This window comes from Pimephales promelas, chromosome 1 (assembly GCF_988280905.1).
Source record: "Pimephales promelas chromosome 1, fPimPro1.hap1.1, whole genome shotgun sequence".
NCBI lineage: Eukaryota > Metazoa > Chordata > Actinopteri > Cypriniformes > Leuciscidae > Pimephales > Pimephales promelas.
In genome coordinates this window covers 5,163,473-5,189,971 of record NC_142769.1, presented here as the reverse complement: position 1 = coordinate 5,189,971, position 26,499 = coordinate 5,163,473, and the positions used below count along the sequence as shown (strand labels likewise).

Here is a 26,499-nt window from a genome sequence, read left to right as displayed (position 1 = left end):
GACCGACTATTTTACTAACGTGGATGAAATTAAATTTCCACTTCATAGGCATCAACAAAAATTCAAAACAGACTGTTTATGTACTAAGCAGGACAAGCCAAATAACTTAGAGTTTGCTTAACTGTTAACCTCTCTGCTGATTTATTCCATATATTAATCTTCATTTTTACATTGAAGGAACACATTATCTAAAAGCTAAAAAGCAGCACAAAGTTCCTTCAGGCATCCAAATGTCATATAATATCAGCCAAAACAGACAAATTGTGTCAATAAATCAGGGCTTTTATAAACGGCTATTAAAAGCTCCTTATCTACGCACTGAAGAGAACAATTTCAAAGTATTGCAGGGTGATATGACCTAGTACACTTTAAGAATTTTACAAATGAATGCTTCTTTTGGCCTACTTTCTTGTAAAATGACTACGGTTCATCACTCAAGGTCAGCATCAAATCCTTAGCTGCTTCTCTCTAAGCAGTGATATAAGTGTAACCTCTTTACCCTCAAGTGAGACTTTTCTCCAAAGATGTAGAGAGCGGCTTGATGCTTGAGGAGTTGGGTCTGAAGGGTCTCAATGCCTGTAGGGGGCGCCAGATCCTTGCTAGCCAACCGCGCGCCCACGTCGACAGCAGGGTGCTGCATGAATCTGCTGCTAGACCGCAAACTAGCCCACACACCTTTCAGAGACAGATGTATGAACACGGGTTAGGCAGGAGAGTAAAAAAACGTAATAAACACAACTAATCACGAGAATAAAATGGAATCTTCTGATGTGCGAAAGGGAGCTGAGAGTACTTTTATTGGTAGCTTAAAGCCAGAATCAAATTAGGCAAAATCTTAAATAAACATGTAAGGGGCAGGAGATATGTAGAAGTTGAAATGTTTGGAATAATTAAGTCTCTAATAAGCTGGTTTGTTGCTCAATTATTACTGGAGATTAATGTGATTTAGCATTCTTGATATTATCAATGTTGAAAACACTAACATGTTTCTTTGGAACGACAACATCATATAGTTTCCTGACCTCTCTCCTAAAACTTGCTCTGGACAGTTCAGCTGAGAACGACTGCGTCATGAATGTTAACTGGCTTAGTAAATGATGACTCAAGTGATCTGTCAGTTAACCTCACTACAGACCTGCCAATGCAAACTACTACAACTGCTTCTGTAGTTCTGTAAACCAGAAAACCCATTGGTGGCCTAACCTCAATGTGGTATAAATTTCAGACCCTATGGATGATGGATAGAGGTAGAGAGCACGTGCATAGTAAGTTAAGTATGGATTTGGGTTAGTAAGAATGAGTAAAACAGAGAAACTATACCTTGATTGGGAATTCTTCCCTTAGCTGAAGCTTTTTGGTTTGAGTGAGTGAATAGTTTATCCCTGTACCCGAGTACTGGTAGATTAAGGGTGCAGGAGTTGGTGGTGGCACAGGGGAACAGGAAATAAAAACAGAAGACAAAATTCACACACATGCAACCATCACCCCCTCTGAAGACAGACAGAACAGTCATTAGCACCTCAGCTCTTGAGACAGATGCGAGAGAGAAATGCTGGTTTGAGATTTGAGGTCGACCGATGTATGGAACTGACACACTACATGATTTTCAAAGTTGTTGGATCGATGTTCTTCTCACACTATATGACAGTCTGGGGTACCAATAAGATGCTGTTGTGTGCACTTTATACAACATTTGGTCCCACTTTATATTAAGTGGCTTTAAGTACTATGTACTTACATTGAAGTTACTACTTTGATACATTGGACTTATTGTGTACATACATGTTTTTACATTGTACTTATATTTTGAAAATACCTGCATGTAATTACAGCTGTAATTAATTCATGTAATTACATTTGTAATTACACAGTTGATCCTTCCCTTACACCTCAGCCCACCATGATACCTACCCATACCACCACACCTGTCCCTAACCTTACCCCTATCACACCTCAATAGCAGCAAAAGTGTTTTACAATACAACCTGAACACAATAAGTACATTGTACTTATTTTCCTATGTAAGTACATAGTACTTAAAGCCACTTAATATAAAGTGGGACCCAACATTTCAATTGACCTATGGCTAAGCCACGCCCCCTCCACTCACTCGGACAGTCAACATGCAGCGGTTACAGTAGGAGGCATTTCACAAGACAGAAAGATTATATAATCTCAAAGTCACCTAAAGGGCCTTAATGCATTGGAGGGTTATATTAATAATTTTATTGTTGAGAAGGTCGATGAAAAGCTCCAGCCAAAAATGTACAGGTCACAGCGTAAACGTGATAAACCGCGTATCATTGCTATCACCGTTTGGTGTTACGGTATTTACATGAATCATTCAGCACAACATTGTTAGCAATTGTTATCTCGGTTATTTACAGATACGTTAATGAAGCTAAGTGACATGATGTACAACGCAGCTAGAAGCTAACGTTAACGTTTTCTAATGTTAGCCTAACGTTACGTTAGATTTTAAAGATAACGTTCAAATACGTTGTTGACTTAACTTAGAACAGATGTAGACATCCTTGTTTAATTTATCCACGTTTAGTTGGTGTTGTCGTCTACCGCATAACTTAATGCAGAGCAGACACTTTTCTCGGTTGAGATGTGAGAGTGGCTTGGGAAAGGGTAAAAATACACACCGTCACCCAGCCTCTCGGGAACCTAGTGTACCCCATGCACACCGTTTGACCATTTTAAACTTAAAATGACAAGAAAAACGAATGAAAACTGACTAACTGCAATGCATTTCAATGGACGTGGAAGCAGAGAATGTCTGAGTGTATTGGGTTAGCTGCGCACTGTGATTGGCTCATCGTGTTTGAGGGCGTGGCTTAGCCATAGGGCAATTGGGAGAATCGCCGACAACTCTGTCTGGTCTACAATTTATGTTTCACAATCAAACACACAGGAGAAGTGATAATGACCGGCATTGGCGCTCCTCTCAAATCGCGTCTTTGATAATTGTTGAATTCTCACCAATTTGCCTCCAATTTTGGGCATTTGTTGGCAATTTCTACAACTGTCGGCAACTGAAAATCATGTAGTGTGTACCCCAGTGTAACTCTGACACTAAACATTTATGGCGAGCAATCGATTTATGAATTGATTTACAGTACTCATCTTTTTATATATATATATATATATATATATATTATTGGGATTGGGATTTCTGGTTTCACTATAGACTGCACACAGGATTTCTTTTTTAAAAGCAATATGGAAATCTGCTTTTTACCCCCATAAAAATGATCTTATTGGCAAATTACAATATTGGTCAACCTCAATTGAAGATCACCCGAAGAATCATGTAGAGTATGCAAAGATGGGGCATCAATGAAGACAATAAGATGGCTGAAGGTTTACATGAATGACAGGAATTATATTAATGAGATGAATATATGAAGAATAGATGAATATTCTGATGAATATTCAAGTCATTTCACTTGGCTGCCATCTTTAAAACACCTCTATGCATGCAAGTAAACTGATCACCGAGCTTTTGATTAAATTTCATATTTAAAATCACCATTATTTTGTAAATCACCATAAGTTTTGTTTCTAAATGCTCGAATCATGAAAATAAATAAATAAATAAATATTGTCAGGCTGGACTAGCTAATGCACATGCGCAGTAGTGATGCGAAGACTTAAACAGTCAGCGATTGGCTCTTTTCTTTAGGAGGCGGGACTTATTTCTTCATATTGCGCATTGCACTTTCTCCCATTCATAGTAACATGAGTACAAGGCATTTCTGTATGTGAAGTCTTTGACACAAAACTAGCGTTTAGAATGCTAAGGTGTTGTGGGTGGCCGGGGCATTGCTGTGGTTCAATGAGTATTCTTGGTGGTTATTCACTGGCAAAAGTCAAAAGAACCCACTCACCAGTTTCTAAAGTGCATGTCTCCCCATGAAGTCACAAGATTTGAGATATTGATCATGTGGCACTAGCTACATTCAAGTGCTGAATGAATCAGACCAGTTGATGCTTTCACCATTAATGATTAAAAAAAAAAAAATGAGGAAGTGAAAAATCAGTTCCACATTTCTGTGAAAAACACATGATGGGAAATGTCTTAGCTTGCACCTGCTGGAATATATTTGGCTGTGGTGAGACAGACCCATCTGATTTCAGTGCATTACAGCAATAAAATGAGTCTTCAAGAGCAGCTGCTATCTATAACCCAGATTTTAGGGTTCATACAGATACTGTAAAATGAAATTCCAGGACTTTCAAGGACTTTTCAAGCACTACTCTTTTTGGTTTTCAAGGACTAAAATCAGAGATCTCGCTTATCAAAAAGGTAAATGGATATATAAAAATAAATTAAAAAGGTACAAATAAAGTGTGGTAACTTTGGCCATTAAAAGGATACTATTACAAAGATATCGCTTTTGTCATTCAAACTGATTTTTTGACCTGAAGAATGAAAGCTTGAATATTTATATGAAGCAATATGACACTCATTGCCATGTGAAATGGCTCTATAGCAATATCAGATGGGTGAGAACAGTAAAATTAAACCCTATTTTCTAATATAGCCTATAGTCTATCAATAGTTCAAGCACCTTTTCATAAATATGGCTGATTTCTAGGGTCAAAAAGACAAATTTCCCCCTGGAAATATGATGAGAAACATCATGGAGTTAACATTGAGCCATCAGCTGAGACTTGCATCTTATACACAGTCTCTGTTAAAATTATGAGCTCTTGACGCATCATACCTGACATAAAATGATTTATGCTAAGACTTGAAGTTCAAAACAAGACATTATGAATATTGTCCTCATTTATCCATAATCATGTTGTTCCAAAATCTTGTGTGATTTTCTTTCTTCAGACTTTCACATGGGTTTGGAAAGAAATGAGTGACAGAATTTTCATTTTTGAATGTCCCTTAACATAAAATTATCTTTCTCTCTCACACACACTCACATACACATACACATACACATGAGTGTTTGGTAATGGGGGAAGATGTGAATATCTGTACAGGTGTTTCTAACCACCACTCTAAATAGGATCTATGTAATACCCTTCCCATGATGTAAAACAAAACACAAGACATAAACACACAGCAAAGACCTTCCACCTTCATGCTTGTAACATCATTTTCATTTTCTGTGCAGATATTGACCTTACTGTGGGGGTGAACGCTTCTGAACAATCATTCACAAAGTGTCTGCATGGCTTGCTTTTTGGTTTTTATGAAATTCTCTGTACTTTGGAGGATTGTGGCAAGTTAAAAATATCTGCAAGTTCAGCAGAACCATCACCGCAAAAAATTAAAGAGCGGGCCAAAGTCAAAGCAGCATGATTGTGTGTATGTGTGTGGGAAGAGTTGTGGTCTGTGACAGAACACAGATAATGAGATATCAAGACAGAAGTCAGTCAACTAAAGATATCAGATGAAGGATGGGGAATTTGTTTCACGCTAAATATCACCGCTTTGAGTCGACGGAAATGAAGAATGGAGGCCAGCTCACCTCCTCTGGTGAAGCTATTGGTGAAGGAAATGTCCAAATGGACAGGGGCCATCTTTGATATTCTTGTTGCCCTTCTTTCGCTTGCTAAACAGACAAAGATAGACAGTCACACATCATTCAAACATGAGCAAACAAGACATCGCATCCCTTTCCACACCCTAGTGAGCTGCTAACTGTCAAATACCAACATAGATATCATCCTAACATTCAGTAATGGATTGAAACATTGAGCTGAAATGCTCTTTTTTTGCGTCACTCAATTATCATGCCATCTTTCACAATTCTTATCTAACCAGAAGCATAGAAATATACAGTATAAAACATTCGAATGTTAGGTAAAGCAACAATGCAATTGCTGCATTTGACGCAACACTTTTTTTTTGTCCCCAACTCAAAGATCTAATTCTTTTTCTATGTATTACCTCATGAAATGTTGCCATGAGATGTTTGGAATCACAGTATACATGTGTAGAAAGAATTCTGCAAATATTTGTCTTTTAAAAGCAATAATTGCTTTTCTAAGTATAATAAAAGGAAATGTGCCTTCCAAAAAAAAAAAAACATTCAATATAATATTAGTGTTGAAAATAAAAAGGACATGAGCAAATATAAGTATCATAACGATGTTGTGTATAAGGAAAAGATAAAGAAAGTTTGTAAAATGAAAAACCCATGAAGAACCAATCATTTTACAGAAAGGAATGTTGAAATTCAGAGGAACAGTTCAGAGGAAACGTTAATAAAAATTATAAAAACGTTAATTTTTTGTGGAATACTTGATGCGGCCCAGCCTGACCCAGACCCAGTTAAGTTGAGTTTGAGACGTGACTTGGTGACTTTTACCTTAGTAAAAAGTATTAGTGGTGTTCATCTTGAGACAAAACAATGGCACTGACATATTTTAAGATATGGCTTTCAGGTAAAACAGTTAAAACATGCATTTTTAGTCTGGGACTAGCTTAAGCCATGTCTGTGAAACCGTGGATAAGTGTTTTGAAGACACAACACTGCTCAGTCAGATTCGGATCCAGTCTCTTCGCAACCAATTCCACTACACTGAAGGTCTGTTTTGAATTGAGAAGACTTTCTCAACTGTAATCAGAACTAAGATAAGCCATTTACTGGTGAAAGGAGGCTGCCTTTAACCCAGCAGGTGGGAATAAATGAAAAATGAACGGTGGCGACAGAGCATAGCTGACGGGGCAGGATCTGTGTGGTCTGACTCTGAGCCATCTGCAATACGGCTGTGGAGAGCAGTGAGTGCAAGGAGAGAGATGGATGGGAGGTGACCTCGTCATGTCCTGCTCTCCTTACATAACCACACAATTGTGCTCCAGTTCCTTTGGAGATCAGCCCAAAACATAAATAACATTTTGTGCAACCAAGAGGAAACCAAGAGGAGATAAGAGCCTTGAAGAACACATAAAGGGGCAAAAACAAATCTACACAAGGAATTGAAGAATCAGGCGTTAAGTGGAGGATGCAGTACCTGGAGACAAGCCGATGAGGGAACGGTTGGTGAGGGTGTTGCTGCCGTGGGGTTTGAAGTAGATGGGGATGGAGCTGAGGATGGCCTGCAGGTATTTCTCCTGTTCCAGACTGCTGGAGGTCTCGGAGGAAGCCGGAGCTGGTAACGGCAAGAAAGCATTTATATTAAAAAAAATATAAGGAATATATTTTCTTTTCCCCCTATCATTTGTTTTGAAGAACATCCATAATCACAAAACAAATCATATTTACTTGAATCTAATCAACAATCCTGTTGAAAACAAGCATCATTGGCATGATTACAGCAGAAATATCTTATGGGACCAATATGAAGACATTTGAATATTGCATAATGGGAGCCTTTGATCAAAAAGGGTCACCGCCGGACTAAATAGCCAAAGGTCTGGTCCGCATTGCAGCTTATTCTGGCCAAGAACCACCTACGACAGGAAGACTCTGAATCAGACATTGAAAAAGTGGCCCACCACAGTTTGTTTTCTTTATGTGCTGTTTGGGGTGGGTTGTCTAAAAATAATAGACAACCATGAAAATATTTAACTAATACCTTTGTCAAATCCAGTGATTATTTCATCCTCAAAAGTGCTTGCTGGATCAATTTGGTACTTTGTTAAAGGGTTAGTTCACCCAAAAATGAAAATTCTGTCAGTATTTACTCACCCTCATGTTGTTCCAACCCCGTAAGACCTTCGTTCAACTTCGAAACACAAATTAAGAAATTTAAGATATTAAGATCGCTCCTGCATACTAGTCCATAGGCTTCTTGAGGGAATGACTCTTGCTGGCATCGAAAAGTCATTAAAGACATCGTTAAAATAGTCCAAGTGACTACAGTGGTTTAATTTTAACTTTATCAAACGACAAGAACACTTTTTGTGCGCAAAAACAAACAAAAATAACGACTTTATTTCAACTATTCACTTCCTTTTCCATGGGCCTGTAGTCAGTTAACGTAGTGTGATTGCGTAAAGCTACGTCACACGTAGGCTCACTATTGGCCGACGCTGGTCATGTGTGTGTGATGCGTGTGACGTACAATAACAGAAGCTTACGCTATTAAACTAGTAACCTGACTCGAGGCAGAGGGAGAAATAAACGAATAGTTGAAATAAAGTCATTATTTTTGTTGTTTTTTTTGCACACAAAAGTGTTCTCGTCGTTTGATAAAGTTAAAATTAAACCACTGTAGTCACTTGGACTATTTTAACGATGTCTTTAATGACTTTTCGATGCCAGCAAGAGTCATTCCCTCAAGAAGCCTATGGACTAGTATGCAGGAGCGATCTTAATATCTTAAATATCTTAATTTGTGTTCCGAAGATGAACGAAGGTCTTACGGGGTTGGAACAACATGAGGGTGAGTAAATACTGACAGAATTTTCATTTTTGGGTGAACTAACCCTTTAACAAAAACCCTGTTTTCATAGTCACCAAAGTTGCATAAAGTCATTAAATCAAGATTAGTGCTTTCCAGAACAATGAATCACTTTCCAGTGTTGTGTGCAGTCAGTGAACAGGCATGTCATCTAGGGTGAATAACCTTCACCCCTGAAAATAACCTTTAATCAAAATCACTATCTAGTTTTAGTCAGAGCAAATATTTACCACCCTAGTTATGTTTCACTGTAAAACTGCTTGATGAACATACCTGCTGAGGAAGGGTTCTGAGACTTGAAAAGCCCGACAACACTCTTGCTGTGAAAACCTCCCGAACGAAGTAAAATCGCTTTGGTGCGGGGGTGTTTCCAACACACGACTGGCAGACGGTTGTGTCGGTAGCAGCGGGACACCTTATGGAGACTGCTGTCCTGCACGGTGTGAGGCACCACCAGGAGCCCAGGGTAACTGCAAACCACACCATTTAGAAAAGAACACATGATGATTCAACAGTAATAGCTAAGAAACTGCTTCTTCTTCTATTTCTGTCATTGTTTTTCATAGTGCACTCTGTTCCAAAACCTTGTGAGCTACCCACCTAGACTTAAACAGCAGTTTAAAGTCACAATGAACACGAATTGTGATGTACCTCTGTATGGAAGCTTGTTCCCGCCATGGAATAAAACAATTTAAAAGATAATTGCATTGCTTTTCTCAGAATTTTCAGAGATAAATTTGCAATTGTGAGTTATAAAGTCAGTATTACAAAATATTACAATATATATAATTTAAACAAGCAATAGGCTTTATGTCGAGCGTCATGTGACCAAACCCGAAAACAGGTCTCATCGCATCCGCTTGTCAGAGAAAGTGTTAACGGCCGTAAGAACTGACTACGATATCTATGGATATTTAAGGTAATCAGCTAACCTACCTAGTTCACTTTGTTATTGGCGTTTTATTCCATTTAAATATATAAACGTTACTGTGAAGAAGAAAAAATATAAAATGTTTAAATATCAATCTGCACATGTGAGGGACATTGGTTATGCTAATCTTTGCTTGCTCCTTTTAAGTTATCTTGAGTAAAACCGCAAAAAAAATCATGAAGCAAATACAAAAGACCTGGACCGGAAGCGATGCGACCTGTTTTACAGAATGCGGAAGTAAGTTGTGCATAAAGCCTATTGCAAGTTTATATCATGCAATTCTGATTTTATAACTAGCAGTTGCGAGTTTTTATCACGCAATTCTGAGCTAGTTTCATTGCTCCAGAGTGACTAACTTTTTTTACTAGAAGCGCTGTTGCCCCTGACTGAAAATTTTAGGAGCGCAAGCAGAACCTTAAATCAGCTTGCAATGCATTTATTCAAATTTCCCCCAAAATAACTAATACTGACACATTTTTTTAATAATAAATAGACTAAACATACAGATATTACAATACGCAGTTTTATTTTTAAGTTCACAGGGCTCCAGACTCAAATTTGAGGGCAGCACCACCTCAAATGAGAACTAACACTAAAAAAAGTTCCACAAAAAAAACAAAAAAAAAAAAGTCTGGTAGCACTAGGGCTAACAATAAATCACTAAGCTTAATGTAGGATGTAAATGAAATTAACTTTAGTTATTATCATTTATAATGTCTTAATATTCATTTAAAAACAAAAGGAGTGAAAACATGTATATTAAGGAGTGAAAATAGCCAATAAACATCCTACTGTTTACAATTTTTCTTTTTAAATAAGTGTTTAAATAAGAGTTTTCCAACATCTATTTTTTTTTTCGTTTTAGGACAATCTTTGAAGGATGGACAAAAAATGTGTTGGTCATCACATAAAAAAAAAAAAAAAAAAAAAAAAACGGTTGTAAGCGTTTGACGATTTCTGTCACATTATCATATTTATGGTTAGAGTTAACTTACTACATTACATTTTTTGGTCGGGAAGTTCGGTCTGGACTCGATCCATTGAGGAGTAATTATGATCAGGCAAAAAATGATCGGGCAAATCAAATTACCAGGGTGGGCTTTATAAGATGGGACGTAATGAAAAGCCTGTGGTTGTTGTGGTTTCTCCTTTGGTGGCACTCATGGAGAAGTAAGTAAAAGAAGCAAAACTCGTTATTTAACTTCTAAAATAAATAAAGTTAGGCTACGTTCTGTATTTGAAAACTGCGCTATGCAAAGAAGTTGACTTACTGCGTTGCTCTGATTGGTTGTAGGTCTATCGACTATCCAATTGAGTGCAGAGTTGTTGTTTTTTCCTGGTTCGGTTACGACACGCCTCATAATCAAAGCCCAATGGAGGAGTTCAAGACTCGTATTCTCTCTTGAATATGAGTATGACGAAGTCAGGCTAACATTAGCCTAAATCCATGGTGAATGTTGCTGATTTGTGGATTGAAAGCCTTCTGTAAGTTTTCTCCTGGTTTCCACATCAGCGCTGTTTGATCTGATATCTGGTTTATAACACAACTCTGCCATAAATCATTATGTTTCTCACTGGATCTCGAAGCAATGATGATGTTATTAATTCTGAGGCGAATTCAATGGATTTCTTCACTGGATCTCCTAGTAACAGTGTCGCGTGATCGAGATCTGCCTGCGACTGGCAAGTTTGGGGCTTTATTACTGTCAATGGTTTGGGGCGCTGCTCCATAGACATACATAAGAAAGGCTAGTCGCTGCTCTGCTCTATTATTGGTCCAAACTAATAAACGGTCTATGAAGCATATATGAGTAGCGTATTTTCGTTCCACTTTCATTTTGTTTGCGTTCGCTGCTAGGTAACGAGTCGATAGATCGCTTATTGCCAGAGCCCGTCTAACGGAGAGCCTTGGCACTTACTATTAGCTCCATTGTGCATCACCTTGGTTGCAGTTCCATTAGAATTCCACTGGAGGTGATCGCGGGTGAGAGCAGAATGAATGGGAGTCTATGGGGCTAAACGGCTAAATGTGTCTCTTTCACCTGCTTGTCGTTAAATCAAAATAGATTTTATTGTTGATTCCGCAAGTTCAATATAGATTATAGGCCAAAAGTCGAATGAAGGAGTGCTTATGTCCTTTCGATGTCTTACAGGTTAGGCCGTTGTTGGCCGGAACACGCTAGCATTCTGCTATTGTGTGATGTCATCACATTTTTGAACGGATTTTTAGAACAGATAAGTGAACTTAAAAATGCAATTTTCAGCTGAGTGTATTACCTTAGCCCTCCCTTTTGAATGCAACTTTCAAATTACTTGACAAAAAATTACATCCTGAGAAAAGTGGATTTCTGGGGGTGAAACCCCATTGACTCTCATTCATTCTGCACTCGACCGCGAGCGCCCCCGCATGGACAGAGACGTGTTACTGCAGCCAGTCCAGAAACCGGAAGTAACCAGCCAGTGCCAATTCTCTTCAATTAGACATTCTCTGTTATTGCTCAGACGCACACAGCAGGTGCCCTGAGTTTAGATCTCGCAAATTTATGAGTTGAGTCTCACTGTTTCTACAGTTGCTGTAGACAGCATGGCAGCTCAAAAGGTTTTCGAACAAAGTCTAGGTGTTGGGTTTGCTCTTGCCTGCGACATAATGAGTAGAGCCTGTTGACGGCCGTAACACGGAACTGCTCTCCGCTTTTAGACCGCGTGGAACTAACACTAATGGTACCCAGGCCCAGCCTCTGGTAGTCACGAAAACAGGCTCGCTCCACTAACTGCTCCATAGTGGACTTCTCTGAGGCCTTCAACGTGCTGCTGGAGGGCGGCTCTCCATCATCTGAGACTGAAACACATCAAACAAGTGAAGGACCATGACTGCTGACACTGCATATTTTGGTAACACTTTACAATTAGGTTACTTATAGTTAACAAGAACTAACTACTTCTAAAGCATGTCCGTTTGAACTTTTACTAATAGAGCGCTGAAGTTACGACGTCACTCTGTAGGCCAAAACGCGGAAGTGAGTTAGCATTTTAGCACTACGGTTCCCTCGCTCTAAAGCCTATGGGATTTTTGAATGAGTTTTTGCTAAATCGCCTGAAATAAAGTCTGTAAATATTTTCACGTTTTGATCTATGACATAGAACGCACAGTTATAACCTGCTTGTGGTTTCTTAAACTTGTCTGCTTGTGTCTGCTTGTGTTTTTTAAAATCTTTATATAGGCTTCAAAATGTATAAATTTTGTATTAACTTGTAAACATTATCTTGATAGACAAAACATGTAAGGGTCACAACCCTTTGTTAAACACAGATCTTATTTTTTGCGATTTTCCAAAAGTCTATGGGGAAAATGCATTGCTTTTCGACCGAGGGAACCCATGCGCCGCTAGCTTCCGAGTTGTCCTACAAAGTGACGTCATCACTTCGGCACTCTATACAGGTTTTAAAAAAAGTTGTATCTCTTAATATTATTTATTGAACCTGAGCTGGAACACTTTATTTTACAGTGTCCTTGTTACACGTTACGTGTACTTACCATAGTAATAGCAGTAAATTATGCATAATTACACGCAACTAACTAAACCCTAATCAAACGTTAGCCCAATAGTATGCAACAATGACACCTTAAAATAAAGCATTAACAAATTAATGGGACCATGTTGTAAAGTGTTTCCAAAATGATTCTTTGTGAACTATACTCACTGGAGATGTCATCATCTTCATGCCACGTCATTCGACTGCCCTTCTCGTTTTTCTTAAGAGTGGATTGGCGGCCCATTGTGATCTTGCCGGCCCTTTTAGCCCCTTTCACAATGGTCTTAGATAGGGTGCTACAAGATACAAGGAACATAACACTCTAAACAATAGTAGTAGAACTCAACGCTGAATGTTAAATTTACGTTATGTCCTCTGTATAAAACATATATTGCACTGACCGGAAGCCTGTGTTCCTCTCTTTCTGTTTGGGTAATATGAGCTGTGGAGCCGTCTGTCCTGCTGCAAAGGCAAAGGTGCTGAAGATGGATGGTGGGTAGCGGATCCGTTGCAGGTGTTTCCTGAAGATCTCTACCATCTCTGAGCTCACCTCCTCATCAAACGCCACCTTAATTAGCTAAAACAAAGCAGGATATGTGATCGGAAATTGCCGCGGTCCAACTACCATACTAGCCAGATTTACAGAGTATATATAATAGACCATTTTCACAGACTGTGCTGATGCGTTTTCAGTTATTAAAGGAGTAGTTCACTTTAAAAAAAACAAAAAAAACGCTGATAATTTTGCTGATAATTTACTCACAACGATGTCATCCAAGATGTCCATGTCTTTCTTTCTTTAGTCGAAAAGAAATTAAGGTTTTTGATGAAAACATTCCAGGATTTTTCTCCATATAATGGACTTCAATGGGAACCAAACGGTTCAAGGTCCAATAGACAGTTTCAGTGCAAACTGCAAACTGTTGAAAGGGCTATAAATGATTCCAGACGATGAATAAGGGTCTTATCAAGCAAAAACGATCGCTTATATAGGGCTGTCAAATGATTAATCGTGATTAATCGCATCCAAAATAAAAGTTTTTGTTTAGATAATAAATGTGGGTACACTGTGTATAATTATTTTATATATACTTGTATATATTTAAGAAATATTTTCATGTATATACTGTATATAGATTTATATATAATTTATATTATATATAAATATTTCATATATAAACAATATTTTTTTCTTAAATATACATGCATGTATTTATATATATATATACAAAATAATTATACACAGTGCACCACATATATTATGTAAACACAAACTTTTATTTTGGATGTGATTAATCGTGATTAATCATTTGACAGCCCTAGATTTATTAGCTCAAAAGCTCACCTTGCTCTGTTCTATGTGACTCTCCTGTTCATCAAAATGAACGAATCCCCTTCTCGAGTCATTTGGTTAATTCAACGAACGAAATGAACGAATTGACTCGGAAAAAGATTTGTTCATTTTGATGAACGAGTTTGAGTCACGAACGCGCATCACAGAACAGAGCAAGGCGGGCATTTGAGCTTATAAAACTTAAACTTTGTTATTTGTTTTTTTTAAATGAGCGATCGTTTCGCTTGATAAGGCCCTTATTCATCGCCTGGAATCGCAGTTTGCACTGAAACTGTCTTTTGGACGTTGAAACATTTGGTTCCCACATGGACATCTTGAATGACAAGGGGGGGGGGGTGAGTAAATTATCAGCAAAAGTTTTTTTTAAAGTGAACTACTCCTTTAACATTGTTTATCTAGCAAAGTTTTTGTACATTTTAATTTATAACACTTTGTGTTTTCTTGCCTTGACAAAGGTTCTGAGGAAATGATGGCAAATTTGACCAAATTAATCAATCTCTTTATTTTTTCTTTTGGAAAGTCATAGAATTTTGCTAATGGGGAAAATGGGAACTCAAAAACTAATTGTTGTAGTTTTCGTCCCTCAACTATGATGACTTCCGCTTCTGAGAAAGACAGAAATGAGAAAAGCGTCCATAGTTTAGGATAGAGCCGCCACACCTTCATGAAGCAAGAAAATCTGCAAATAATCGTTTCACATTTTCCAGGGCAAGAGAAATGACTTGCAGATCTGCTCTGAGCTGGATAGCAGCATGGAACAAGATCTTTTCCCACTTTTCTGGGGAGAACAGTCCAAAAGGAGGTTTGGCCATGTGAATGCTTGTCTGTGTGACCCCATATCCCTCAGCACTCTTCTATCTGACCTGATCTCTCTGGTGGACTGCAGGTCTTAATGAGGGCTTGATAATGTACCCCAGACACCGACCGCTGGCAGTCACGCGTGGGCAGACCAGCACAAATGACCCCCGTTCCATACATGGCCTGATTTTATAGCTTAAGTTAATAAAACGATAGGAATGAGCCATAAAATCTTTATGGCCCTATAGTCCATGCATAGTGAAGAACACAACATGTGCTTCTCTTGCTCTGTCCTCATCCATGAAGAGACTTATAACGAGTCAAGCAGAGAGAGCAGTCTAAAACGTGCACATTCCTCTTCAGAGAACATCCCTGCTTTAACCCTCAGGTGCTCTTCGTTTTGGAGTCACACTTGTTATCTTCCCGGTCAAAAGTGACCGGACACCTAAAAATTTAATTTCCTCCATCCTAGTAAAAACCAATGCAATTTATTTTTGTTCTATAATATTTATTCTTTGTAATTTTGTATTTTGAGACAATTTGATTGAATTTATTAATATTTATGCAATATTTATGGTCTATTTTGGCCATGGAAATATATATATATTTTTCTATATATATATTATTTTTTTCAAAAAATTATTAATGCAGTATTTTAGTTTAATATAGAGTCTAGGCCTTCAGAAAAAAAAAAATGTGAAAAAAATTAGCACCATCTGGTTACAGTATAGAGAAAAGGCGTAGAATCATGGTGTAACCACTAGATGACATGTACAGCTCTCTATGGAGAAGCATGTGCATTCCCCATATGTTTATGAACACTTTTTTTTGGGTGGATTTGAATATATAGTTGAAACAATCTCAAAAACAATTTTTTTTTTATTAAAAAAATGTAAAAAATAAATAAATAAATAAAAATGTGTGAATTTTTGTGTTTTTGTCAATTTCCCATTCATTTCCTATGGGGGTCATTTTTTGACCAAAGAGCACAAGTGTGACTATTTTTTTAAGACCACTTAGCATGCTCAGATCATGACCTCAATTTTTTGTGTGTTCACATACATAATGCCATAAAAGTCACCAAGTTTCGTAAACATTCCGATGAAGCTGTGATTTTTAAAAATTTCAAAACAGAAAATTTTTCGGTCAGAAATGACCAAAGAGCACCTGAGGGTTAAAACAGACCGCTCATTGAAATCAAAATGACTTTTTTTTTATAAAACCTTGGGTGGCGAGGCACAAGGTTGTATGTTCAAACCAATATATAGGCATGTAGGGAGAGCTGACCACTTAAAATAATGCACATTATATTTTATACCATAATATTTCATACTAATTTTCCACTATAGTCCAGTGACACAACTTACCCCATGTTAAAATCAACAAATAATCGTGATAATTAATCATGATCTCATTATTGATCAAAATAATCGTGATTATCATTTTGTCCCAAATCGTGCAGCCCTACAGGGAGTGTCACGTTTGGATTAATGGTAGACACAGCTTTACCCACGGTCACATCTTACCCCACTCTCCCCTATGTACTGTAATATGATGAGTTATCAGCCTTTCACTAGCTGCCCATTTAGTGTGTCAGTACCTGGAAGGAGGAGGACCTCAGCTGAAGCCCCTCCTGCATGTTCTGCTGTAGCTGGTTCTGAATGGTGATCTTTTTCTCCTTAGTTAGAGTGGATATCGGAAAACTTCTGATCACAGCCTGTTCGCCAACTGCGCACACACAGACAGAGATATACATGCATGACTACAGATCTCACAGGTAAAACTCTCTAAATGAAGACTGTCTAAGTTCAATTCAAGCATTCAAGCAAATTTAGGATCAACTTGGTTTGATGTCAAACCCTGCGAGATGCAACTTGTGGCGGCAAATTTGAATATGTTTGATCTGAATTAATGATCTGAAACGCAAGTGTCAATCGTGAAGCGCAAGTAACTTTGTGGGCGGGTCTTGGGCGCTGTTGCTATTTTACCGGTGGGATAAAAATGAATATTCTATCATCATTTACTCACCCACATGTCCTTTCAAAGCTGTAAGACTTTGTTTAATCTTCAAAACAAAATTATTATGAAATATTTTTTTATGAAACCTGAGAGGTTTCTCTCCTTCCATTGAAAATCCAAGTAACCAAAACGTAGAATATACAAAAAGGTAAAAAAAAAGAAGCTGTTGTAAAAGGGTTCGAATTATATGATGCACATATTTAATTTAAGCTTTTATTCAAACAGGAGGGTCATAATAAGTGTTGTTACCTAGTGGGTCGTGAGGAGTGCCTTTGAAAACGATACGATAAGTGGTGAGGAAGAGTGCTCCCTCTGCTGGCAGGATGTGTGGTCCTCCCAGAAGACCCCCGGTGGCCTCCTCTCGACCGTCAGGGTCTAAGACCACCCGTAGCCCCTCGGACACCAGCTCCTCTCCAGGAAGCAGGGCAGGCCGCAAGATCTTGGGCTGGAGAAAATGACAGTCATTCATTCGGTACAGAGACGATTATATTCACAACCTCTCTAGTAAACAGAATATAATGGCCTGTTTACACCTGGTATTAAAGGGATACTCCACCGCTTTTTCATATTAAACTATGTTATTTCCTTAACTAAGACGAGTTGATGCATACCTCGCTTGTCTCGAGACTCTTTGATAGCACTTAAATGTTCAATATGCAGCAAAAACCACTAGGCCAATTTTATATATTTTGTTTAGTTAATTACTTACAATATCCCAAATGTTTCCAACTATTTGTAAATCGTAAGAAAATTGCGATTTTTGACCAAGGAAACGAGGCGTGTGAGCAGGGGTGAGGATTCGCCAGTCAATGGCGTCATATCCGTTCCGCCAGGTTTGACCTCGTACTGCAATAGTAACCATGGCGACAGACGTGGATAACTGGGTCGGTTATACCCATTATGCGAGCAGCGTGATCAATGTTCTCATACCATTACTGATTTCTAACACACTTGTGGCCGTCAGAGCAGAAACGAAATCTGCCACAATGTATGGTTTTTCTGTAGTCTCCGATCACGTTCATATGTGAATCGCACAAGCTTTTGTATTTAGATCGAAATATCTGGGGGGGGGAAAGATATTTGAAGAGTGATGCAAAAGCCTCTAAATGCCATTTGAAATTTTCTTCTTTAATGATCTTTATCAAACTTGTATATTTAAGTTCAGCAATTTCACTTAAATAACAATTAATAGGTAATTATCATTGCCATTTAAGTGAAATTACTGAACTTAAATATACAAGTTTGATAAAAATGATCATTCTAGAAGAAAATTTCAAATGGCATTTAGAGGCTTTTGCATCTGAACCCTTCATTTCACCCGCCCTTAGACCCTCCCCTTGAAGAAATCAGGACAGAAGTGGTTGAAACTGGACAAAAGAGACGGATTAAAACACCAGGTGTAAACGGGAAGGTGTCTCCCTCGTCTACTTGTGATTCGATCAACCAAAACGCTAAACTGGGCCTAAGACTACACTGTCTGTTATTCAATTTGCACCAGCAAAAAAAGGCAAGTATTTGTGGTCTGGTTTTTGACAGATAACAAATGATTCTCTTGATGGAGTAAGCATCAATTATTAGGTTTAGTTCCAGGCATAGTACAATAATCACACTCATGGCCTTGTGTGTTTACCACCAGAGAGACAAGCCATCAGTTTTTACACTGTCCAGACAGTTGTTCTGTCCAGGCCCTGTCCGGTGCCATTATCTAACTCATTAGTTGGATTCAGAAGGGTGACAAGAACTAACATAGAGCCAACAATAAAAAATAAAAAAAATTGGGAATTACAGCAAGTATTTGTTATGTGGAAACTGCGGTATTAGAAGAACAGTCCACTTCACACTGGGGATGCCAGTTGGGTTCTCCATCAGCTTCTTCCCTCGATTTGCACACTAGTAAACAATCTACCATGGTTTCTTTTTCTCTCAAAAAACAAACTTTGTACAGACAGCAGGACTTTATTCTCTCTTCAACCAAAGCATCTCAGAAGCCAGATTACTGTGTATACCTGATATTAAGTATACAATATTATAATTGTTTCTCCAGTGACCATTTATAATCAGCTTTTGACTCGATGACACATTACTTTCAGTTTGTTATTGAAGCCAGTCAGTATTTTCTGCAGAGAACAGTAGTGAGTCTGATTGTAAGTCAGTTCTTTGAGAATGTGCGAGTTAAAATTGGTTGGTCACAAACTCAATCATCCGCCTAATTCCACTTTCATTAACGGCCGCCAGCAACCGTGAACGGTGCATATTTTTTTCTCCATGCATGTTAACCAATGAGTGCATTCACACCGGGAGCAGGAGCGTCACGTGAGCAGCGGGGGTTTCGGCGCAGAGTCTATTTTTGCTGCGCTTCTTACGCTCAATTAAAGAGAAAGCACACTTGATGGACAAAACAAATGATTTCCCACAAGAAGTGATCCAAATGCACAGAATAAGCAAGTCTAGTGTGTTTTAACAAGAACTGGAGTATATGTCAGAAAAGAAAATGAAGAATCACAAATATTTATAGAAGATTTACTTGTTTTTAAAATATTCAATAAGTATGGTGTATTTAAAAAAAACTACAATAAACTAGCCAGAAAATATATATAACCATTCTTTTAGTTTATCAATACACAGAGGTTCTAGCACTACCCAAATCAAACCAGAGTGTGCGGCTTTTATCCGTAGAGTTTGCCGTCTTGTAAACATTTCTAAGTATACACTGAACGATTGATTTGTGAATCCGACTGATCCGACTGCAGCTTAGACTTTTCATTTTTGGTTGAACTAATTGGTTGAAGTAATTTTTAGTAACATTGAAAATGAGTACATCAGTGATAATAAATCTCCAGGTCAAAGGTGGCAAGAGGGTTAATGTCAATTATTGTGCAACGTGTAAGTCAGTCTGCATATAACGCACAAAGCAGGTATTGCTATCAAGGAAACTGTAAAACATTTGAAGATCAACTTCTCTATGACCAAAAAAGCAAATCAAATGACATGCAAGCTTTCTGTAATGTTCACCAGTGGGGAACAAGTTCTTACCTTATGAATGGGAGGCAGTCTTCTGCTTTCTCTATGAACCGCCTCTAGAGTCTCCATCTGCATCGCCACAATACCTGAACAAACAGATAAATACATTGATACAGGAAACTTTCTGAACTGGTTAGGACATGGGGTGACAGTACTTTTTCAGTTTAATACTGCTTAATATCTTGAATTGTCCTTGAACTTTAAATTGCATTTTTTAATTGTATATTACGTAATTGTCCATGCAGTTTTGACAACAAGGAATATTTGTGAAATAATAAATCACATAAGAGAACTGTTGAAATTAACTGTGAAAATGGTGAGCATTAACAGCATTAAAAAATATACACTTAGCTCGTACTGTATATGCATTTAAAAAAAAAAATCTTAATGTTGCATGTTAATGTCAATCAATGTACATTTGTCGGCATGTTTCGAGCCCTAGAAAAGTTGAAATACTCTGACTGTGTCTGTATGCGTTTTACCTGGAATCATAGTATGCAGGTTCTTGATATGATCCTGGGTCACTCCACTCTCTGTGCACACTTTGTCAATGAAACGAGAGATGAATTTCCCCACAGAGTTGGCAACGTCACTGGTCTCAGAGTCTTCGAATCCACTCTCGGTGTCAAAGCTCTCGGCCACACTCCCTGCAATACTGTTTATTACATGACAATCATTATATTGCAGACTTCAACACAACACATCCAACAATGGCAATGGCACTCTCAATATTCTTAAAATAACACATTTAAGCATTTAAAGAGGATTTGATGTAAGTCTGCTGCTTTCATTTACCGACCCATCACAATTCAATGTCTGTTTAGTCTGTTACACACAATTGGTCTGAAATACCACTGTTAGGAAGTGGACGGCTTTGATATCTCCTGGGCTTTACTGCAGACTGTGCTGGTGGGAACTCTGTTTACAAATAAAGGGACTCGTTCCTGATATTTCAGGTGGGAAATAAATCAAATCCTTTCCCCAATTTGCAGAAAAACAACTGTTCATTAAGTAGTGTAGGAGATTATTACATTTTATAAAGAAAATCTGAGAGCGTTTGCTCTAGCAGAACTGTTAGCCGTACAACTGGTTGCAAGGGTGTTCTGGGTCAAAAGAAATCAACCCCTCAAATCTTGTTCTGCCAAAAGTCAAAAGAATACTTCCCTTGTCTGTGTCTGAGGCAAACTGTGCGCGAGATGCCTCGGACGCGTAAAAAATAAATGTACTAGGGCCTTAAATCAAGGTTTCTCATATGTGGGTTCACAAACCCCCTGTAATTTTTGTACTAGATTAAAAGCTGTAAAATTAAAATAAATAAATGGGGCTGCACAATAATTGCATTAAAGCTTAAGTGCGAATATCAAATCCAAATCAAGGCTGTTTATTTAATTAAATATAGTCTGCAAGTCAGAATTGTGAGAAATAAAGTCGCAATTGTGAGATATAAAGTCGGAATTCTGAGAAATAAAGTCGCAATTGCGAGATATAAAGTCGGAATTCTGAGAAATAAAGTCGCAATTGCGAGATATAAATTCGCAATTCTGAGAAATAGAGTCGCAATTGCAACATATAAAGTCGGAATTCTGAGAATTAAAGTCGCAATTTTAGTAGTGAGGGCTAAATGTTGTCATGCATTGTAATACTACTGCAATATGTTTTATATATGGATTTGTTCCTAATAAGCAGTTGATGGGCCTGGAGGGCTGGGTGGGTGAGTGGGTGGGTGGGGCGAGGTGGGATGAGGTAGAGCTTTTGTGTGAGTGAATGATGTGTTGTATTATTTTTGTTTTGTCTCGAGGACCCCCTCGAAAACGAGATGTTTCATCTAAAGGGGTTATCCTCAACAACAACAATAAATTTCAAATGTAGCAAATTGCGAGATATAAATTCGCAATTCTGAGAAATAGAGTCGCAATTGCAAGATATAAAGTCACAATTCTGAGAAATAAAGTCGCAATTGCAAGATATAAAGTCGGAATTCTGAGAATTAAAGTTGCAATTGCGAGATATAAATTCGCAATTCTGAGAATTAAAGTCGCAATTGCGAGAAAAAAAGACAGAATTGACTTTTTATCTCACAATTCTGACTTTTTTTCTCACAATTGCAAGTTTACATCTTGCAATTCTGACTTCATAACACATAATTGCGAGTTTATATCTTGAAATTCGGACATTTTTTCTCACAATTGTGAGATATATACTCGCAATTGCGAGTTATAAGGCCAATTCTAAGGGGAAAAAAAGACTAACTTTTTTCCCCCTCAGAATAGTTTACATCTCACAATTCTGACTTTATATCACGAAATTGTGACATTATATCACACAATTCTGACTATATCTCGCAATTATTTTAACTTGCAATTGTGAGAAAAAAAGTCATAATTATGAGATAAAAAGTCGTCTTTTTTATTTTTCATTCTGTGAAAAAAAAGATGCCAGCCACTGCCAGCCTTTGGTAAGTTTAACACATTTTAAACAAAAATCTGATAAAACACTTTTCCCCCAAAGACTACAACGAGCACAAGCAATGCTTGTTTGCTATCGCTTGTTTCTGCTCCTATTTTGTTTTGATCTGGAGATTGTGTACTTTTTCAGAAGATGCCTAGCGGCCCCCAACCAAGCTAGAAAATTCTGTCAATGGCGTGGAAAGTGTTAACAATAAATTCTATAATTATTATTGGCATCAGAGAACCGAGAATATGCATATGTGTTGTAATGAAATATTAGCTTAAAATTTCAGGGGATACTTCAAGTAAATATTTTATGTCTAAGGAGTTCAGGTGATGGAAAAGTTTGGTAACCCCTGCCTTAAAGGATTTATTGTCTGGCAGGTGAAAATGATCCAGTATGATTGCTTAGAGAAACAATAGCATACCTCTCCTCAACGAAAGACATCATTTGAGGAGTCGTTTAGAAATATCCCTAATCCTACATGTAAGCAAAAGTATGATTAATGACCACTAATTAAACAGAAAAAAGAAAAGAAAAGTTGTGACATCTGAGACAAAAAGCACTTAAAACTCTCAGTGTGCCGTTATTGGCCTTGAAACATTTCTGAGAGGAAGAGAAATGGAAAGGAGGAAGGAAAGATCCACTCTGGAGATGTGGATTTGGCCAAATATCACCCATTTTGACTATGAAGCCTCCCAAAACTCACACATATTATTATTATTATTACTACAAAGCTCTATCCCTCCTGCTCTCCCTCCATCTTTTCTTGGCTATGTCTGAGTGCTTCCTCCACAAACAGCCAACTCATTTCAGCAGAGCAACACTCAGGCTACTGGAGAAAGATGTGGTGTATAACTGGATAGGACTCCTGAGGACCTACACCAGGCTACTTCTCCTTACATTTCTGCTCATTGACTCAATCAACTGTATAATTTTCTCTGAGAAGCTGAGAAACATCAGGCATATTTATACTAGAATGTATGTTTCGTAACCAAGGTGAAAGGACAACCGTCAGCCCCTGCAGTGCGTCTTTTCCATTTTAAGTGATCTATGCCAGATGGACTTGAGCACCAGTGACCTGCAAAAGTGTTTAGACCCGTAACCAATTCTCTCACATTTCAGGACTACAAATGACACATTGAAATTTTCCTTTTCTGTGACATTTTTATTTCGGCGCACTGAAAGGGATTTGAAATATTTTCAAATGTTTATGTAATTTTAAGACAACTTAAGCCTGAAATATGCTTTGTATAAGTATTTTCACATTTTTAAGAACCACTTTTGGCAGTACATTACTGTAGCTTCAAGTTGGTAAAATGGCACTGGTGCAACGATTTTCAAATAGTGTTCAACTATTACAGCAGCTCCAGGCACTGAATTAGACCGCCACTTTCAAACAGACAAAATGACTGTGGCGAGGGGGGCGTGGTTCCCCGAGGTCTGTAACGGGTGAGAAAGGAGACGAGTGGAGCGTAAGTAGGTCAAGTGCAAATGACGAACACCTGTGCCTTGTTGCAGTAATTGGCGTGGAGAGGCCGGATATAACCCGCTGTTGAGTGAGAGACTAGAGAGAGAAGGACTGAGGACTCGTACGCCGTCAGCAAGTGGAATGAGTGATCGAGAATGGAAAGAGTCTGAGCTGATCTAGCGGAAAGAGTATTAAATGTGAAAGTGTTTTGTGCTGTAGCGTGGCTAGAGTGGTTACCTTTTTTGAGTTTGATAAAGGGTACAAGTCCCAGTCACTCCGACCCTGTCTTATTCCTTTTAAACACCGAACCTGATCACACTGGTGCCGAAACTCGAGAAGGAAGAAGATCTTCGGTCCCGCCGCCATCCTGCAGCGGGTCGGTCGCAGTCCAGAACAACACCGACAGATGTTCCAATCGCTGGACCTCTTTGAAACCGGCCGACCCTTCTTGATGGCGCAACAGCTCTGGGACTCATGCCACAATTGGCTGATGGCCGGGGGAAGCGACGTCGAGGAGGTCATCGACAAGGTGGCGTTGGAGCAGTTTGTGTTGTGGTTTCCGAGGTAGACCAGGCAGTGGGTCCAGTGCCGCCGTCTGAAGTCGCTGAACCAGGCCATTCAACTGGCGGAGGAACAGCTTCTCTCTCCCTCTTCCCACGCCTTCCCCCTCTAAACCTGTCCCGCTCCCTAGGTCACGAGGGGGTTTCACGCCCCGACCGGCACCCGATGGAGGAGTGGGCCAGCGGCAGAGCCCTGCCCAAGGTTCCTGCCTCTTGGCCGGCGGGTAGGTCTAGGCCGGCCTGTTGGCGTTGTGGGAGTGCTGGGTCATTTTATCAATCGGTGTCCAGTGATGGATGTGGGGACAATGATCTGAGTCCCGGACATTCTGTAGGCTGCCCCCGATCAAGCTGGCTTGTATCAGGTACCTGTGAGTGTCAAGGGGGGTACGTATCAGGCTTTGGTGGATTCAGGATGCAACCAAACCTCCATTCATCAAAGCCTGACTCAACCAGACCCATTGGATAAGAGCTGCATGGTTCAATATGGACCTGAGAACAAAACTCCACACGTTTGGGCAGCTCTCTATGGAGAAATTGTTACAAGCACAGGACAAACAACAAGGGAACTAGACTTCGTGAATTTGCACTAGGTGATAAAATGCTTGTATTGCTACCAACTTTTAGCTCTAAAAGACTCACGAAGTGGCAAGGACCCTTGGAGGAGTTGGGGATCTCAATTATGAGGTAACGCGAAAAGACAAACAGGGCACAACAGATTTATCATCTCAATCAGTGATGCTGGCGATGGTGGTGAGCAGAGAGGAAGATCTCGGGCCAGAGGCGAACACAAAAGGCAATCTCTCGTGCTGGCCCCACGAGGAGATCACCTCTCATCCTCTCAGCTCACTGATGTGGCCAATTTACAGGAGTTTCCCAATGTCTTCTCGTCCCTGCCTGAGCGAATAGACAGGGCCAGGCGTAGAAGTGCGCAGCTGGCCATATCACTTGCCTGAACACAAAATAAGGCAGTTCAGAGCGAATTAGAGGTGATGCTACAAATGGGAGGAATAGAGGAATCGGCGAGCCCAATAGTTTTAGTGCCTTGGTTTGGTTCTGTGTGGATTTTCGAACAGGTGAACACTGTGACGAAATTCGACACATATCCGATGCCGCGGGTTGACGAATTGCTTGATCGGCTGGGTCCTGCTTGATTTTACTCTACCCTGGATATTGGCAGATCCCCTTATCTCCTATGCCCAAAGAAAAATATGCTTTCACAACGTTATTTGGATTACACCAATTTGTGACACTTCCTTTCGGGTTGTTCGGGGCTCCTGCCACCTTTTAGCGTCTCATGGACAAAATTCTCCGGCCGCATGCTGGATAGCCACTGCCTATAGTATAGTAACGACTGGTACCATCATATGCAGCATTTGCAGGCTCTCCTGAGGTCGCTAAGAATGGCTGGACTAATGGCTAAAAAGGCTAACGGTAAAGGCTGCCCTGTGTGTCTGCCCTTATAAACACCTGATATAAACTGCATCTGTACTGAACTGTGTATCTCCTTCATACATGATCGCTGACCTCTATGTGGGTTCTCCTTGATCGCACAGTGTTTGGAGTGACGACCTTTATTAATCAGTATCTGGGAGGTTTGATGTAGAGATTTTGACTTCCTGATTAGGACACCACCAAACACATATTACCTAATTTATGAATTGTTTTTCCCTTTGGCTTTAACATCAGATTCACAGCTTGCACAATGATCCATTAACTGAGGGGATTTTATGTGGAGAAATGTGGAAGATATTTTAATCATTTGCAGGTGGAGGTCAATTGTAAGGCAAATGAGTGAGCAAAACGTAACTTTAGTTTTATTGTATTTCGTTTTATCTTAAAAGCCTGTTCTATAATAAAATGGCACATTAAATGAATTATTTAATGTATTTGTTTAATTAGTTTAAGAGCTTTGTAAAACAAAGTGTTAGTGTGTTCACAATTGCTTTGAATAAAACAAATTCTGGTGTGATTGCTGTGTTAGTGC

General features: G+C 38.9%; 1 protein-coding gene across 4 annotated transcripts in view; it reads right to left on the bottom strand.

Annotated features, from left to right (window-relative positions):
• sbf2 (SET binding factor 2) overlaps positions 1-26,499 on the bottom strand; it is a 168,882-nt gene that overhangs the window by 18,635 nt on the left and 123,748 nt on the right. Inside the window, exons 20-31 of one of the 4 annotated variants that reach the window (XM_039690899.2) lie at positions 20,519-20,691; positions 20,049-20,122; positions 17,265-17,460; positions 16,597-16,724; positions 13,246-13,421; positions 13,013-13,140; positions 11,948-12,149; positions 8,653-8,849; positions 6,988-7,125; positions 5,499-5,582; positions 1,321-1,395; positions 500-675 (exon numbers count right to left, since the gene is read on the bottom strand). In XM_039690899.2, coding sequence (XP_039546833.2) covers positions 500-675; positions 1,321-1,395; positions 5,499-5,582; positions 6,988-7,125; positions 8,653-8,849; positions 11,948-12,149; positions 13,013-13,140; positions 13,246-13,421; positions 16,597-16,724; positions 17,265-17,460; positions 20,049-20,122; positions 20,519-20,691 — 1,747 coding nt within the window. The remainder of the gene's footprint in view (positions 1-499; positions 676-1,320; positions 1,396-5,498; positions 5,583-6,987; positions 7,126-8,652; positions 8,850-11,947; positions 12,150-13,012; positions 13,141-13,245; positions 13,422-16,596; positions 16,725-17,264; positions 17,461-20,048; positions 20,123-20,518; positions 20,692-26,499) is intronic. The other 3 variants (XM_039690902.2, XM_039690903.2, XM_039690904.2) reach the window with 3 other exon arrangements.